Below are 18,525 nucleotides of genomic sequence, written 5' to 3' on the forward strand. Positions count from 1 at the left end.
GGTTGGTTCATAGTCAGAAATAAATAAGGGATAATAAATATAGAATGGGTCTGGGTGGGTTACCCTTCGGAGGGTTGATGTGGACTTGTGGGGCCGAAGGGCCTGTTTCCACACTGTCGGGATTCTAAGAGTGCCGTTTTTTTCACGTAAAAGGGTGATCTGATCATTTAAAATCTGACATTTTTGCACTTGTCCTGTTGAATGCAAAATGTAAAGCTTTGGTATAAGGTGCCTCTTTTCAGCAACATTCAACCTCCATACTAACAAGCAATAATTGGTTTCCTGCAAGCTCTAGAAACATGTGAAGAAGCAACAATCTTTGACCAGCTTTGGGCACAGATGTACATACCTGTAAGAAGAGCTATAACTTCTTGATCGACTCCTCGATCGACTGGTTGACCGTGATCTCGTTCGAGAATGTGTTCTGTCTCTTGAACTGGATCTGTAATGGCCACGTGAGCTACTTCGAGACCTACTATTGCTATCTCTGGATGGCGAGTCCTCTTCACTCGAAGTTTCTTGGTTTCTCTGCCTTTGGTTCAACCTTGCTGTCCGCCGAACTTCATCAAAAAGAGAGCCTGGTTTGACTTTATTTTTGCTTTTAATTTCTATTTTTAGCCCTTGGGGTTTGCCATCGGATTCAGTAGCCTCTACTTTAACCTCTGGATTAACTAAGGGGCTGGCTGATTGGACACTTGGTAATACTTTTAAAGGTTTCCATTTGTTACTGTCTGTTGGCTCATTTTCTGTCCTCACGCTATTTTCCATTGTACTTCCATTGATGTCAGATGCTTGGACAACCTCAGCGCCATTTGTCTCTTTTTTATTCTGTCCAGCTTTCTCTGCTGAGTTGTCACTTTCTGATTTGATTCCTGCACTCTTCGCTCCTTTGGAACATCCAGCTTCAGAAGCAGACGCTTCTTTCTCACTGTTTTTCCGTGTTGCTGACGCAGAAGTGCATTTATCTGGGGTAGTGCTCTTCACACTTTTGCTCTGAGGGTTGGCTTTTTCTGCTGCTCCTGGTTTTGCTGCTGAGGTTTCAGCCTTTGTTGAATCACCTTTTCTCTGTTTTGGTGGCAATTCCACTTCCTGTTTGAATCCTGAGGCACTTGTTGGAGATTCACGCAGTTCTGCATTCTCTTTGACTGGATGGCTGCCTTTTATCGAAGCAGCACAATTTGTTATTGTGTTACCCGCATCATGCCTTCCCACACAGGATAGCGTGTTCCTTACTTTAGATTTAACATCATTTATGCCAGGCCCATCGGTTTTTGTCTCTTCTTCCTCCTCTTCCCCAAACTCCAGAGGCGGCTGCCAGTGGAATTTCTCCTTCGTTTTTGGAACCTTTTTAACCTTTTTCTTCTCACTTTTCTTTTTGAATTTAGTACTCTTTGATTTTGACTTTTTCTTACTCTTAAGTTTGTGCTTCACTTTCTTCTTTCGCCTCTTTTCATTTTCCCTTGCTGAACCTGAAGAACTGCTGGCAACAGAGGACCTTCTGACTGACGGCTGTCTGCTGCTCCCTTCGGAGTTGGACGATCCAGAAGGTTTGGCGTTGCACACCTCAGATCTTGAATTCACTCTTCTGTTTGACAGCTTCCCTTCAGTCCCACCGCCATCATATTTCTGTACCACCTCTCCCTCCTCTGAGGTGGTCCCAGATTGCAGTTTGCTGCTTTTACTCTGTTCGGTTTCAGACTCCGTCTCGGATTTCAATCTTGGCTTTTTGGGAACTTTTTTTACAGGTTCCCCATCTTTGTTGTAAGACCCTGTGGCAGGTTTCCTTTCAGAGGATTTGTTTCTTGAAGACTTCTTCTTTGGTCGTTGCACCCTATCACTGGATGAGCCATACTTTACAGTGGCATGTTCCTTGATGGAAATTTTGCTGGAGCGTTCACATTTTCCCTCTCCCTTTTTGCTACTGTGGCTTTTTTTGAGCGATTCTGCCTGAGAGCTTGACACATTATGTTTCTTTGATTCAACTTTTTCCTTTCCCCTCTCATACTCAAGAGACTCACTCTCGCTGGAACAGTGTGAAGATGATACATTGTGCTCCTTTTCATATTTCTTTCCAGTTTCACGGTCTTTGTTTGCATGGTTGGCAGTAGAGGTTGCTTGCTGATCTTTACCACGTTTATTAGAAACAGGATTTTTCTTTTGAATTTTGTCAAATTTCTCATCACTGCTAGGTACACACAGTTCTATGGACTCATATGAATGACTGGACGACTTGGAGTAAGAGGATTCATGATAAGGGGATTTAGTTGGTGACCGCGACCTGGAACTAGACCGGCTCCTTGACCTGGAATATGACCGGCTCCTTGACCGGGAACTAAATCCTCTGCTCCGTGAACTCTTCCGATAGTCTGAGGTTGAACTTCGATCGCTCTCGCGGTCAGAGTTATAATGCCGTCTAGAGTCCGAATTTCTGCGTTGTTTCCGTAAAGATGGAGATAGGTCATCATCCCTCGAACATTTTGAATCTCTACTGCTCAATGTAGGTGTTGTTTCACTTAGTTTTGCCTGGGCTTCCTGGATGCGAACATAGGAAGGCTTCCAAGGCTTCTGGCCAGGCCTCCACCTTGATGGTGGAGGGCTCTCACTTAAAGGAACTGCAGGAACAGCTTCGACTGGGGCAGTGAGTGTTACATTTTTCTCATTTTCCTTGGCAGCTACTCTTGAAGTGTCAAGTTTTGTTTGGCTGAGATTTTCGAAGTGCATTTGGGTACTTCTCCTTTGGGCGTGTCTAGATTTTGAACTAGATCTAGATGTGGATCTACTTCTTGATGATATAGAGCTTGAGCTACACCTAGATCTGGACCTGGATCTAGACCTACACCTGGACCTAGATCTAGACCTAGACCTGGTCCTGGACCTAGATCTGGATCTTGACCTGGTCCTTGACCTGGTCCTAGACCTGGACCGGGAACTTCCTTTGGATCGAGACCGAGACTTTGATCTTGAATAGGAGCGAGAAACTGTACTGGCTGAAGATGATTGATGAGTGGAAGATTCAGACCATGCACTCTCTGATGAATGTCTCGAAGAGGCTGATGATGGAGATTTCTTTTCATGTTCGAAAGAAGACTTTGTCTTACAGCTTAATGAACGTGAAGATTCTAGAGGTATAGAGGTCTCCTTTGTTTTATGTTTGTGCACTTTATGTCTTCTCGAATGCTTCTGCTTCTTCGATTTTTTCTTTGCTTTGATTTTCCTCCGCTCCTTTTTAGTTCTCTTATAGTGGCTAGATTTCCGCCTGTTGCGATCGTCTGAGTAATAGCCATCATGTGACCAAGACCGTGACCACGGAGAAGCTGATCTGTCACTCCACTTACGCGACTCTGATTTTAACCTACAGATTGAGGAAAATAAAGCTGAATTGATTATACAATAGTAGTCTATAAAGCTAAGATTTCAACTTTAATTACTTAATTCTTAGTACAGAACTTTTTCCACTCAGCTAAGTAACATTCCCAAACAAGTACCACTGAATGATAACCTAATAAGATTTGACATTTAAAATGTGCCACTAGTCTGTACATTGTTTTGCCTGTAAAACCACATTTTCAATCGAATGCCCTTTATGAGATTTATTTATTGAGTCTATAGGCCAGAAACAGATTTCATTATGCATATTGCGACTTAATTAAAAATTAACATTGATAGTTTAAGGACTCAGTTGGCTGGTCAGCTGGTTTGCGAGGCAGAGTATTGCCAGCGGCATACCATCAATTCCCACACTGGTTCAGGTTATCATGAAGGACTCTTCTTGCCAACCTCTTCTCTAACCTGAGGATGTGGTGACCCTCCGGTTAAACCACCAGCCGTCATCTCTCTCTAATGAGACAACAGACTTATAGCTCTCTTGAACTATGATGACTTAAGAAACATAAGAAATAAGATCAGATATTTGGCTTTTTGAGTATACTCCACTATCTAATAGGTTCATGGTTAATTCACTGTCTCGATGGCACTTTTCTGCTCATTTCCCATTTTACACAATTTCCTTAGTGTTTTGCTTAGACAGCTTCCCAAAGAACCTAGAAGGTAAAAGAGTACTGAAGCTACAAATCAGAAGCACGTGTTTTATTACAAAGGGATATACACAAAATATGCAACAAATAGGTGACAAAATATCTGTAGTATACTAACATGACAGATGCATACTGCTTCAAAGTTTAGCTCCTCAGAAACACAAGTACACTCAATATGTTATATTATGTACAAAGCCTCTACAAGTCTCTACAGGGCACATACTTGTCTCCTTTAGTCCATTTCTCCAAACTGGCAGCACGGTAAGTTCTAACTCGCTGCATTTCTTCCTTCCAATGAGGTGGTGTTTCACTGCTTTCCTCATCCAGTTCTGATTCTGAGTGTGATCTAGATTTTGAAGGCGTTCGATAGCGCTAACCCAGAGAGGAATAAAAACATACAGAAAAAAAATTTGTTTTGCAACCTTTTGATCTGAAACGATAGTTGTGATCTTCAGAATTTAATTTCTCATTCCTCTTTATTTCCTGTACCCATGACCTATTCTGCACTATGGGTCCACACTGCAAACACAGAAGGGTTTAGCAGAGTACATTTCCTAATTTCCTTCCTTTCAAACTAGCACATACCCTGCAGGTAATACTAATCACAACTCATACATGCTAAATTTACTATTCAAACCCAGTTAAGAAATAGCAACCTTTTCCATTCTGTAGAGTAGGGCAGTGCACTGCAAGAACTTTGACTGATTCTCCCTATCTCCAGATCAAACCCACCTACAAATGCCGTGTTACCAAGCCAGCCGACGACAGCTAAATGCAGCAAAATCTCAAGATCAAGAAATTCTTGACCTGTAGGTCAAGGGGTGACACTGCAATGTGCTGGCGGATCTCTGGTGTTGCATCCAAATGTGCATCACACAGATCATCACAGAAAGCCTTCCTTTTTTTGAAATGGGGTATTGGTAAGGGGAACACGCCCATCAATTTAAGAAATTACTGACAGAGGAACATCAACATTCTAGTTAAGTAACTACCTGATGCAGAGACTGCCCTTTCACCCAACAGGGATTTGTCACAGTTATCTATGTCAACAGAAATTACATACACATTTGGAAGAATCAAGATTTAGAGATAAGGTGACAGTACCTAAGTTTAACTGATTAAAATATTGCAGCTTATCAGGACACTAATCTCCCGAGCTTTAGCTGATTTGTTGCCTACTTGCAGTGACGGGTCAACTCTACTGGGTGTCTGCAATGATTAGTTCAAATTGAACACGCGTATCCTGAAACTGTCATCTTCAGTTATTGGAATAATAAGGGTGCAATTTGTCATGGAGATTCTGAATCCACTATTACTAGGCATACAAGCCTGAATGCAAGTCAAGTCAAAGTAGAATCTGTTTCCTCCTTCCCTTTCCTCCCACACAAGGACAGTCAGTCAGCCACCTACTAATGAGACCTACATATGTCTATCGAATACAAGTCATTGGTGGCTCAGCACTAAACCAGGCTTTGAGCGAACAGTCCCAGTCAAAATATTCTGAAAGGATGAAGAATAATATACATGCTTCTCTCTAGGAGTCTGCCTACTCAATGGGCAAGGTATGTTAAAATAGCAAAATATAATTTGAAGTACAGTAAAGATCAGCAATTTGAGTGAAGGGAAAAATATTGATATTTTAACTTCAATGTTGAAGCCAATTAAAAAGTCAAGGGCCTTCTTTTGTACAAGCACAAAATAAGCTCTAAAATGTTTTCATTAAAAGACAAGCCTAGATGTGGAACCTAAAGTCCAAATACTAAGCACCACTAATTTTTGAAGGAGTTAACCATCAGAGATTGAAAGAGTCACAGGCAGAGAGAAGTAAATACGTACCATCGTGCCTCTGCCTTTAATTTTACGGCCCGATTTTGACACCACTGGTTTCTGATCATTATGGGTTGAGGGTGCTTCCTGAACTTTGCTGCAAGGGAGGAAAAATAGCTGAAATTTGACTAAAATAACAAAAGAGAATACACTGTGGAAATCCACACAATTCATAACTATAAAGAGTTCACAAATGCAATTTTAACCATGGGTACCTTCTTTCCCTTCCAAAAAATGGTTCACAAACAAAGATTATGTTTATAGCTCTGGAAAAGAAAGAAATTCTTCATTCTTAACTATTTTGTGTCACAAAAAATATTTGAATACACTTTGTTTCTCGAAAGAAGCTTTACTTGAACTCTTTGCCCAGATTTGATCAACGTATTCAACAATAATGAACCACCATGCAATTATTTAGCAGCTGTCCAGGAATCCCAAGGCTTTTCTCATTTAATTAGACACTTGCTGCTAAAGTATTCGCCACTTTTAGCAAGAACAAAGTTAAAACTCACACAACACCAGGTTAAAGTCCAACAGGTTTTTTTGGAAGCACTAGTGTTCAGAGCTCCGCTCCTTCGTCAGGTGAGGAGCAGCACTCCAACAGCTAGTGCTTCCAAATAAACCTGTTGGACATTAAGCTGGTGTTGTGTGATGTTTAACTTTGCCCACCCCAGTCCAACACTGGCACCTCCAAATCATGACTACCATTAGCAAGAACATGAGAGAATCAATTTTTACACAGTAATGTTGTACAATCAACAAATGAAAAGTGAATCTGTTGATCATGTTGGTTAACAGGGGTATGAGATGATGGCAGTGGTGCTAAACAGGGATCTTAGTGGTTTGAATGCAAATGGTTTGTAGGCTGAAGACTGGAGAAGGCACTGATCCTCTTCGAAAAACAGGAAATGTAACTTTTATCTTTACAGGGAAATGAACTATCATTAAATTGGCCACAAAATGTCCAGTGTGTGAATGGATCAATATTGCAGTACTGCTATAAAGTGGACGCAGGTGTAAAGCTTGAGGTACATTGTTCAGACTGAGTGAAAAAGTAGTTTTGTTCTGCAGCTAGCCATTCCACACCAAACTCGAGAATATTTGGGGCCAATATGGATAGCCTAGAGTTCTTTACAAGTTGATGCACAAAAAAGATCACCATCATCATGAAGACAGAGAGAAGTCATAACCATCAGAAATGAATTAGACAATGGTACAAGAGCAGATGACAAAAGATATTAACCAAAACACAAAAGAAAATAAGAGATTACATTGGCATATGTAATGAGGTGCATAATGTATTATTATTGTTTGAGAACTTAGGTGCTAAGTGAGGAAAAAATGAATTTTAGTTTCCACTTTTGTGAAGGTCTGGGTTTTTTTTTGAAAGATGACAAAAAATCATTTTATGCAGAGCTAACTACAGCATTTCCAAGAAATTATTTCATTTGGAATATTTTGATGAGAAATTGAGAGAGGGTGCCAGGTTCATTCAGAGAGAAACCAATCCTGTTAAAGTGGTGCTGAACAGCTGAGGAGCTGCTATTAGCAGTTCAAGCAGTCAGGCTCAGAAAAACATCAAGTTGCTCGTCCTGTTTGCCTGTGTTTGGCCTATATCCCTCAAAACCCTTTCTATTCGTATACCTATCCGGATGCCTTTTAAATGTTGTAATTGTACCAGCCTCCACCACTTCCTCTGGCAGCTCATTACATGCACCACCCCTCTGCATGAAAAATTTGCCCCTTGGGGCCCTTTTAAATCTTTCCCCTCTCACCTTAAACTTGTGCCCTCCAGTTGTAGGTCTAAAAGTGTGGCACTGGAAAAGCGCAGCAGGTCAGGCAGCATCTGAGGAGGAGGGGGCGTTGACATTTCGGGCATAAGCCCTTCATCAAGAATGAATTCTGGACTCTCCCATCCCAAGGAAAAGACCTTGACTATTTACCCTATCCATGCCCCTCATGATTTTATAAACTTCTATAAAGGTCATTCTATAAAGGTATTAGAGAGCATAGACACCCTACAAGGCAGTTGAAGGTGTGAATTTAAGTAGCCCATATCTAGTAATGAGTGAGGTGAGGTAGCAATTTGTTTATTGAATGAATGCACAAAATGCTGTCAATCAGGAAACTGTATACAATAGTACCAGATGAGCAAGGAGCTTTAGTGTTAAGACATGGGTGACCCCTCACTAAGGTTTCAAGGGTTCAATTATTGCTGGTTCAATTATTCTTCAGGATATTGTAGCCAGATAATTTCAAATTGTTTTGGTATCATTTAACCGAGCTCATGTTTTTCTTTTATACGTAATAACCCTTTGTTATTTTGTTAGAAGTGTATTGGCAACCTCTTGTGAATACACTCATTAACTGATCACCACAGTAAACAAAAAAGAAAAAACAAATTTATGGTCCATTAAACCAGGTCTCACTCCAGCGTCTAACTTGTTCAATCATACCAACATCTGAACTAATAACGTATAGTCACATTTATAATCAGAATGGCAGAGATGGGCGATGTACCTTTTTCTTAAGTTCCACTACTACACTGGCCATAAGGCAAATTATTTTACTCAGTTCCTTATTTCAGAACATAGGAAAATGGAGCTGAAGGACATTCACCCCATCAAGTCTGCTTCACCTTTTAGCAACATCATGACTCATCTGCTCCAGGGTTCAATTCCTGGTTCTTGCCAGCTCTTCATTGCTCTAATTCCCCACTATTTCTAAAGCCCTACGTCTTTAAATACTTTCTGCGATTCAGCCTCTGCAACTATCTGGCGTAGAGAATTCCAGTCATTTACTATTCTCTGGGAGAAGAAATGCCTTTGCATCTCTGTTTTAATGGAGTGAAATTTTATTCTGTTTGAGATTCTTTGACTAGTGGTAACATCTTCACAATATCAATCCTGTCAAGCTTCCGCAGCATAGAATCATACAGTAACAGAAGAGGCCCTTCAGCCCATCAAGTCTGTGCAGTCAAAAATATACTACCAACACTAGTCCCACTTTCCGGCACTGAGCACATAATATTGAATGCTATGACATTTCTCGTACTCGTCCAAGTTCTTTTTAAAGGTTCTAACTATCCTCCCATGCTTACGTTCCAGATCCTCACCACCCTCTGTGTGAAAATATTTTCCCCTCAAATCTCCTCTAAACCTCCAGACTTCCACTTTTAAAGTGTGCCCCCTTGTCCTTGACCTTTCAACTAAAGGGAACAGCTCCTTTCTATTCCAATGGTTCAGCTTTCAGGGTTTATTAGGTAGTGAGAGAAACTGATGAAGTCATAGAGATGTACAGCATGGAAACAGACCCTTCGGTCCAAGCTGTCACGCCGAACAGATATTCCAACCCCATCTAGTCCCACCTGCCAGCACCCGGCCCATATTCCTCCCAACCCTTCCTATTCATATACCCATCCAAATGCCTCTGCAGATGCTGGAGTGCGGCTGTGGTAGTGTGTCTGTTTGAGGACGTGGCTGAAGAGCTTCAGGGCAGAGCCCTGAAGAAGGGCTTGTGCCTGAAACGTCGATTCTCTTGCTCCATGGATGCTGCCTGACCTGCTGCGCTTTTCCTGCAACACATTTTTCCTCTGGCAGCTCATTCAATACACATACCCTCTGCATGAAAAGGTTGCCCCTGAGGTCACTTTTATATCTTTTCCCTCTCACCCTAAAACTATGCCCTCTAGTTCTGGACTCCCCGACCCCAGGGAAAAGACTTTGCCTATTTATCATATCCATGCCCCTCATAATTTTGTAAACCTCTATAAGGTCACCCCTCAGCCTCAGACGCTCCAGGGAAAACAACCCCAGCCTGTTCAGCCTCTCTCAATAGCTCAGATCCTCCAACCTTGGCAACATCCTTGTAAATCATTTCTGAACCCTTCCAAGTTTCACAACATCTTTCCGATAGGAAGGAGACCAGAACTGCATGCAAAATCCCAACAGTGGTCTAACCAATGTCCTGTATAACCACAACATGACCTCCCAACTCCTGTACTCAATACTCTGACCAATGAAGGAAAGCATACCAAACGCCTTCTTCACTATCCTATCTACCTGCGACTCCACTTTCAAGGAGCTATGAACCTGCACTGCAAGGTCTCTTTGTTCAGCCACACTCCCGAGGACCTTACCATTAAGTGTATAAGCCCTGCTAAGATTTGCTTTCCCAAAATGCAGCACCTCGCATTTATCTGAATTAAACTCCATCTGCCACTTCTCAGCCCATTGGCCCATCTGGTCCAGATCCTGTTGTAATCTGAGGTACCCTCTTCGCTGTCCACGACACCTCCAATTTTGGTGTCATCTGCAAACTTACCTCTTATGCTCACATCCAAATCATTTATGTAAAGTGAGTATAAGCACCGATCCTTGTGGCACTCCACTTATGTGCAATACTCTTTTAATGTGGCATCTCACAGAATGCCTTTTGGAAATCCATATACACTGTATCTACTGATCCCCTTTATCAAGCCTCCTCATTAGAACTGGAAAAAAATTAAGAAATTTGTTTAACATTATTTTCCTTTCATAAAACCATGCTCACACTACTGAACTGTGTAATGATGTCCTAAATAATTTTCCACCACTGCATTAAAAATGGTTTCCACCTCCTGAATGGAAAAATCTTGTTAAAGATTAGTACAAATCTAACAAGTGAATTATGTTAACAAACTATAGTTTGCCAAGTCCCTTTGACGTTGGGTTAGCACAGATCGATGCAGAGTAACATTTCTTTCTTGTCAATAATTATTTTTAAAAATCACAGCATATTGTAAGTAATGTCTCTACAGTTCACTCACGGTTCAGTATCTGGTTTTGGTAAATCCCGCCTGAGCAGAAATCTGTTCTCTGGTACTGGAGGAATCTCTTCAGGCCTTACCGACAGTTTCTGTCGCTTTGGGTTTGACTCTCTGTCTTTATCATCCTCTTCATCTATACCATTGTGACTGATGCAGCAAGAAAGTCAGAATGAAGCTTACTAACGGCATTTGTTCAAGCACAATCAAATACATCCAGAGACCATTTAAAAAGCAATACACAAAATATACAGCTTCCAAAATGACACAACATTTGAAGCTATGATTCTACATAGCACCATGTCTTTAAGCACATCTATTGTTAAAGAATAATCCACAGGCAAATCTTAAGAAGCATAAAAAATGAAAAATGCTAGAAATACTCTCAGTAGATCTGGGAGCATCTGCAGAGAGAAAACTGAATGTTTCAGGTCCATCATTTTGCTTCATAACTGGAAAACGTCAGAGATGCCACATGTTTTAAGCAAATACCTAGGTAGGGGAAAGGAGTTCTGGTGGGAAGACTTAAAGAGAGCAAGTCTGTGATAAAGTGAAAGATAGGCCAAGGCTAAATTACTCAAGGGACAAAGATACAGTTCAAAAGGAATGGCAATGGGATAATTTAAGTAACGAAGGGCAGACCTAGAGGAGGTGGGAATGAGAAAACCATAGCACAAAAGAAATGATATACACAAAAAGGGACCATTTTGCACATCTTGTCTATGCTGACCCAAGACACCCAGATAACAGAATCATTACCAATAGAGAGTAAGAATCCTCCACTTAATAAGTCCCCTCCTGACTCCCCAAAAATCCATCATTTACAAGGCACAAGTCTGGAGTGTGATAGAATACTCTCTACTTCCAAGGATGTGTGCAACTCCAACAACAATCAAGAAGCTTGACACCATCCAGAAGAAAGCAGTCCGCTCGACTGGTACCAAATCCACAACATCCACTCCCTCCACCATCGATGCTCAGCAGCAGCAGTGTATGCCAGCTACAAGATGTACTTCAGAATGTTATGAAGGTTGAGGTGAACTGTACCTTTAAGAGAGTTGAAAAGCTAGCAAGGGCTGACAAAGCACAGCGAATCCTGAACAAGGTAACAATGTAACATTTGGTCAAAACAAATTGCAGCAGATGGGTTGCCATGAAACAAAAAACAAGTTCAAATTCGGCCAGTTTAAATAATGCCAAGATACCAAAATCCAATCAAATTTGAATTTATTATTTTGATAATATTAAAATTAATGAATGATCCAATGTTTTAGGGCATAAAACTGTATATTTTGAACAGCTGGGGGGAGAACTGGCAAAGACCAACAAATGTAGACTGCAAGCTGAAGAGCTCTCTGAAAGGTACCCATCTGTGGGCAGGTTGCGCAGCAGAATATTGAGACTGACCTGGAAAGCATCTACACAGGAAAATCTACAAAGGAGAATCGGCAAGGCTGACTGGTTTTGAAACACAACTTGTTTTTGTAAATCTTAATTGGGAATTTTAAAAAAATTGGACTAGTATTGTAGAGTGGGAGGTAAAAGATAGGTTTTAAGAGAAAGGAATTGTAAATAGTTTTTAGTTTTTATATTCTCTGTTGAACCTAAAAGAATAAAGTTGTTAATTTTTACTTTAAATAGTGACCTCTGGGGTAGCTCTGTACCTCTCGAATTTTAACTGATTAAAGCACGGGGGTGAATTTTTCTGTGTGGCTGGTTTAAATCTGCAAAGGAGTTTACCTAGTGTCGTAACATTTTGGGGGCTCATCTGGGATTTAAACCTTGGACCATCACACCAGTTTTAGCTACACCAAACTTTTTAAAACCTTTTAAAGTTGCCATCGATGCTAAAGACAAAGGAGTTGGAGCTGTACTGCTGCAGGGAGATGATGATGGGACTGAACTGCCAGTTGGTGAGTTTTTGAACAAACTCAACATCCACCAGAGGAAATACTCCACGATCGAAAAAGAACTATTGAGTTTGGTATTGGCCTTACACCATTTTAACATGTATGTTACGAACAACATGTATACGGATCACAATCCTCTAACATGCTTGGAACGCTTTAAAGATAAGAATATGGGACTATTTCGTTGGAGTCTTATGTTACACACTTTTAATTTTCATATCATACATGTTGTGGGTCTTGAGAATGTAATCACAGATGAGTTATCGCGGATTTAACTGATAAAGTATAGATAAGATTGGTATCTATTCAATGTTATACTTATGTGGGAAGAAGTTACTATGAACTTAGGTTAAAGTCATATGTATGTCATGAAGGTGGTTAAGGAATAGAGGGAAAAAAATGAAGCCATCTTTTCATTAGGATGGTTCATTTTTTTCTTAAGGGGGAGGTGTATGGAGGTGCAGAGGTATATTGTACCTTTAAGAGAGTTGAAAAGCTAGCAAGGACTGACAAAGCACAGAACAAGGTAATATAACACTGACAACTGGCAAAGACCAACAAATGTAGATTGCTCGCTGAAAGGTACCTGTCTGTGGGGAGTTTGCGTACCAGAACATTGAGGCCAACCTGGAGAGTATTTACAGAGGAAAATCTACAAAGGAGAACTGGCAAAGCTGACTGGATTTGAAATGTGAGTTTTCTTTTGTAAATCTCAATCTGGATTTTATTTTAATCAGACTAGTATTGTAGAGTGGGAGGTAAAAGATAGGTTTAAGAGAAAGGAGTTGTAAATAGTTGTTGGTTTTAATATCCTCTGTTGGACTTAAAGACTAAAGTTGTTAATTTTTACTTTAAATAGTGACCTCTGGGATTGTTCTTTGCTTCTCGAATTTTAACACATAACATCACAGGGCACATCTTTTCTGTGTGGCTGGTTTAAATAGCAGAAGGGTTTACCCCGTGTCGTAACAAGAAGTTCATGAAAGATTCTCAGAAGACACCTTCCAAACTCATGACCACTACTATCTGGCAGAGCAGATTGAAGTTCTTCTATGTTCTAGGAATTTTAAGATGCCTTGAATCACTGAAAAAGACTTCCTATAATACTAGGTAAAAACAATGACTGCAGATGCAGGAAACCAGACTCTGGATTAGTGGTGCTGGAAAAGCACAGCAGTTCAGGCAGCATCCGAGGAACAGTCTGCTCCTCGGATGCTGCCTGAACTGCTGTGTTTTTCCAGCACCACTAATCCACTTCCTATAATACAGCAGCCTTTCAATATTGCACTTTCTGCCAGTTTACATGAATTTCTCAGGCCCAGCAGTCTTGTTTGAAGCTACTCATAACACACTGTCACTTGATGTAAGCTACTTCGAGATAACTGGCCCTGACAATGGAACAATGATTTTAAAATCAGTGACTTCCTTATTTAGTGTCCTGTTTTGTTCTTAACTGACAGGTGATTTTAAGGAACAAGGCAATAAAAGGCTGCACTGAAACAGCTACACAAATTTACCTTAAGTTCCCAGATAGATCTAAATTTTACAGCAGAATTCAGATAGGAAATTATTACAAAATAATTGAGTTATATAACAGACACCAGCACACAGTTTATATAGAAATGGCTAAAAAGATTTTACTGTACCTCTTCTGATGGGAAGATATTTTTCTCTTTTTGCTTCTGGTTTCTTTCCGTCTTTTTGAATGTTTGCTTCTCATCTTCCTCTTCCTCTTCCTTCTCTTTTCCCTTTCTTCTTCGGTTTCTGACTCTGAGTCTGATGACTTGGAAGATGTTGAAGAATCTGAACTGGTCTCAGATTCATGTGAAGAGTAGGAAGTAGTGACCTTTTTCCTGCGCTCAGTCACTGTAAATTATGAGATAGTATTCAATTAGTGTCACACAAGAGACTTGTGAGGCAAGTTATAGATCATGGAATAAAAGATCCAGTAGCAAGATGGATACAACATTGGCTGAGGGACAGGAAAACAGTCAGTAGTTGTCTATGGATATTTTTCAGAATGGGCGTTGATTGCTGCTCATCATATTTCAGACTTTCGAGAATGTATATTAATAAGATGCATTTGTTGTTGCTGCAATTGCAAGGGCCACCTTCACTGCCCATGCAATTGCAGTCCATGAGTGACTGTCAGTAATGCCAAAGAACCTGTTTATGGCTTCACATTTCAAGTTCATTTCCTGTAGCAACTTAGTACCTAAAATGAATTAGAAAACCCAGTTTATCGAGGTAGCACTCAAAGAGTTCTTTGTGTATCACTCATCACATCATTCACTGTCCCGCTCCTTCAGCAAAGTGGTCAGCAAGGCAGTGAGTAGGGACCATCAGCAGCAAAGAGAGGGAATATAAACAGGAGGGAAGAGACTACAAAAATGGGGAGATAGATTGCAAGGTAAGAGGGGGGAGACTGCAGAGGTTTGGGAACAGATATGGCCTCAGTATTCAAGGCTTTGCTAATGAGACTCAGCCGATAAGTCATTATCTCACTAAATGGCAGAGTAGACTTGAGAAGGTGAAAGGTCTATTTCTGCTCCGCCATCATTGGTACAACACTGAGCAACCATCAACAAAAATCTCCATTTCTGACCTTATGAAACAGCTGAAGATGATTGAGTCTAGAAACCTACCCTGAGGAACTCACGTGGAGCTGAAATGATTGGCCTCCAAAAGCAACATTTTTTTCTAAATGCCAGGAATGTGACACTTGTCCAAGGGCAATCACTCTCAGCTCACCTCTGGAGTCAGTGAAAAGGTCATTGCTAAGCAAATGTTGCTTGATAGTAGCACTGTTAGTGACTCCTTTCATCACTTTCCTGATGACCAAGAGTAGATCGATGAGATAGTAATTGGCTAAGTTGTTTGTTTCCTGTTTTTTTTGTATAAAGGAAATTTTCACATAGCCACATAGATGCCAATGTTGCAGCTTTACTGGAATAGGGTGGCTTGGACATGGCAAGTTCTGGAACACAAATCTTCAATACTATTGCCAGAAAGTTATCAGGGCCCACAACCTTTGCAGTAGTCAATATCCAGCTATCTCTTGATGAAATGTGGAATGGGTCAAATTGACTCAAGCCTGGCATCTATGATGCTAGGGCCCACTGAGAGAGGCCAAGATGGATCATTCTTTTGGCACTTCCTGCTGACGGCTGTTGCAAATGCTTCAGCCTTATCTTTTGCTCCGATTTGTTGGGTTCCCCCGCAGTTGAGGATAGGAATATTTGCAAAGACTCCTTCTCCATTAAGTTGTTTAATTAAACACTACTAATGATGATTGGATATGGCAATACTGCACAGCTTACATTAGATGTGCTGGTTGTAGAATCGCTCAGTTATGTATATCACTTGCTGCTTATGCTGACTGGCATACAAGTAGCCCTGTGTTCTAGCTTTGCCAATTTGACAATTCATTTTTAGACATGCTTGGTGTTGTTCTTGGTATGCCGTCCAGCACTCTACAATGAATCAGGGTTGATCCTCCTGCTTATCATTAATGGTAAAGTGAGGTATGTGCCAGACCCTGAGGTTGTAGAGTGTGTTTGAGAATAATTCTGCTGGTGCTCTTGGCCCACGGCACTACATGAATGCAAAGTCTTAAATTGTTAGATTTGTCCCACTTAACTCATTGGCTGTGTTACACAACACGATGGGCAGTATTCTCAACTGTGCACGAACTGGATTTGATCAGGGACCTTGAAGTAAAGGAGCCATTTGGAGGTAGTGACCACAATACAATAAGCTTTAATCTGCAGTTTGAAAGGGAGAGGGTAGAATCAGAAGTGACAATATTTCAGTTGAATAAGGGGAAATATGGAGCTATGAGAGAGGAGCTGGCCAAAGTTCAATGGTGCAATACCCTAGCAGGGATGGCAGTGGAACAACAATGGCAGGTATTTCTGGGTATGATGCAGAAGATGCAGGATCAGTTCATTCCAAAAAGGAAGAAAGATCCTAAGGGGAGGCAGGGATGGCCGTGGCTGACAAGGTAAGTTAAGGACCATATAAAGACAAAAGGGAAAAAGTATAACATAGCAAAGATGAGTGGGAAATTGGAGGACTGGGAAGCGTTTAAAGAACAGAGGATTACTAAAAAGGAAATACGCAAAGAAAATATAAGGTACAAAGGTAAATTGGCCAAAAATATAAAGGAGGATAGTAAAGGCTTTTTTAGGTATGTGAAAAGAAAAAAATGGTTTAGACTAAAACTGGGCCCTTGAAGACAGAAACGGGTGAATTTATTACGGGGAACAAAGAAAGGGCAGAAGAGTTGAATTGGTACTTTAGATCTGTCTTCACTGGGGAAGACATGAGCAATCTCTAAGATGTGACTGAAGGACCTGAACTGAATGGAATTTATATTAGGCAGGAAATGGTGTTGGAGAGACTGTTAGGTCTGAAGGCTGATAAGTCCCTGGGGCCTGATGGTCTGCATCCCAGGGTACTGAAGGAGGTGGCTCTAGAATTCTTGAATGCATTGGTGATCATTTTCCAATGTTCTATAGATTTAGGATCAATTCCTGCGGATTGGAGGGTGGCTAATGTTGTCCCACATTTTAAGAAAGGAGGGAAGAGAGAAAACAGAGAATTATAGACCAGTTAGTCTGACCTCAGTGGTGGAAAAAATGCTGGAGTCAATTATAAAGGATGAAATTACGACACATTTGGATAGCAGTAATAGGATAGGTCAGAGCCAGCATGGATTTATGAAGGGGAAATCATGCTTGACTAATCTTCTGGAATTTTTTGAGGATGGAACTTTGAAAATGGACAAGGGATTGATATATAAAGAACTTACCTCGACGCCAACGGTCTTTTCACAGCAGAGAGCGGCGCGAGCTGGGCGGAAGTGAGGTTGGAGCGCAGAGCTGGTCGGGAAGGTAAGTGATTGATATTTGAGTGGGTGTGTTCTAGACCCCAGGCCCTACATACCTCCCATCCTCCTCCTCTAACCTAATTTTAAAGTCCACAGGTAAGCTAATCAGTGTTCTTGGTTTGGAGACGAGGTGTAGAGTAATGGCAGCGCAGGCAGTGGAATGTTCCTCCTGCAGGATGTTCGAGGTAGGGGTGACCACCGATACTCCTGCCGACTTCATCTGCAGGAAATGCAGTCGGATCCTGCTCCTCACAGAACGAGTTCGGGAACTGGAACTGGAGTTGGATGAACTGAGGATTATTCGAGAGGCTGAGAGGGTGATAGATAGAAGCTACAGGGACATAGCTACACCAGAGAACAGAGGTAGCTGGGTTAACAGTTAGAGGTGGGAAGGGGAGGAAGCAGGCAGTGCAGGGATCCCCTGTGGTCGTTCCCCTAAACAATAAGTAAAATGCTTTGGATACTGTTGGGGGGGACGGCCTAGCAGGGGTAAGCTGCAGTGACCGGGTCTGTGGCGCGAGGTCTGGCTCTGAGACTCAGAAGAGAAAGGGGGAAGAGGAGGAGAGCGCTAGTTATAGGAGACTCTCTAGTTAGAGGGACGGACAGGCGGTTCTGTGGACATGGGCGAGACTCTCGGATGGTTTGTTGCCTCCCGGGTGCCAGGGTCTGAGACGTCTGGGACCGTGTCTTCAGAATCCTTAAGGGGGAGGGTGTGCAGCCAGAAGTCGTGGTGCACGTTGGTACCAACGACATAGGTAGGAAGAGGGGTGGGGAGGTCATTCAAGAACTCAGGGAGTTAGGCTGGAAGCTAAAAGCTAGGACAGACAGAGTCGTCATCTCTGGGTTGTTGCCGGTGCCACATGACAGTGAGGCAAGGAATAGGGAGAGAATGCAGTTGAACACGTGGCTGCAAGGATGGTGTAGGAGGGAGGGCTTCAGGTATTTGGACAATTGGACTGCATTCTGGGGAAGGTGGGACCTGTACAAGCAGGACGGGTTGCACCTGAACCAGAAGGGCACTAATATCCTGGGAGGTAGGTTTGCTAGCACTCTTCGGGG

At 41.6% G+C, this 18,525-nt stretch overlaps 1 protein-coding gene across 5 annotated transcripts in view; it reads right to left on the bottom strand.

The window, feature by feature from the left end:
- nktr (natural killer cell triggering receptor) overlaps positions 1–18,525 on the bottom strand; it is a 240,400-nt gene that overhangs the window by 24,120 nt on the left and 197,755 nt on the right. For all 5 annotated transcript variants that reach the window (XM_043690824.2, XM_087987616.1, XM_043690826.2 and 2 more), the window contains 5 exons: positions 14,222–14,441; positions 10,669–10,815; positions 5,871–5,958; positions 4,258–4,406; positions 350–3,352 (listed from right to left, as the gene is read on the bottom strand). In XM_043690824.2, the coding sequence (XP_043546759.2) occupies positions 350–3,352; positions 4,258–4,406; positions 5,871–5,958; positions 10,669–10,815; positions 14,222–14,441 (3,607 nt within the window). The remainder of the gene's footprint in view (positions 1–349; positions 3,353–4,257; positions 4,407–5,870; positions 5,959–10,668; positions 10,816–14,221; positions 14,442–18,525) is intronic.

Source organism: Chiloscyllium plagiosum, unplaced genomic scaffold (assembly GCF_037043375.1).
Source record: "Chiloscyllium plagiosum isolate Xiang-an unplaced genomic scaffold, Cpla_swu_hap1 HiC_scaffold_5, whole genome shotgun sequence".
Classification (NCBI taxonomy): Eukaryota; Metazoa; Chordata; class Chondrichthyes; order Orectolobiformes; family Hemiscylliidae; genus Chiloscyllium; species Chiloscyllium plagiosum.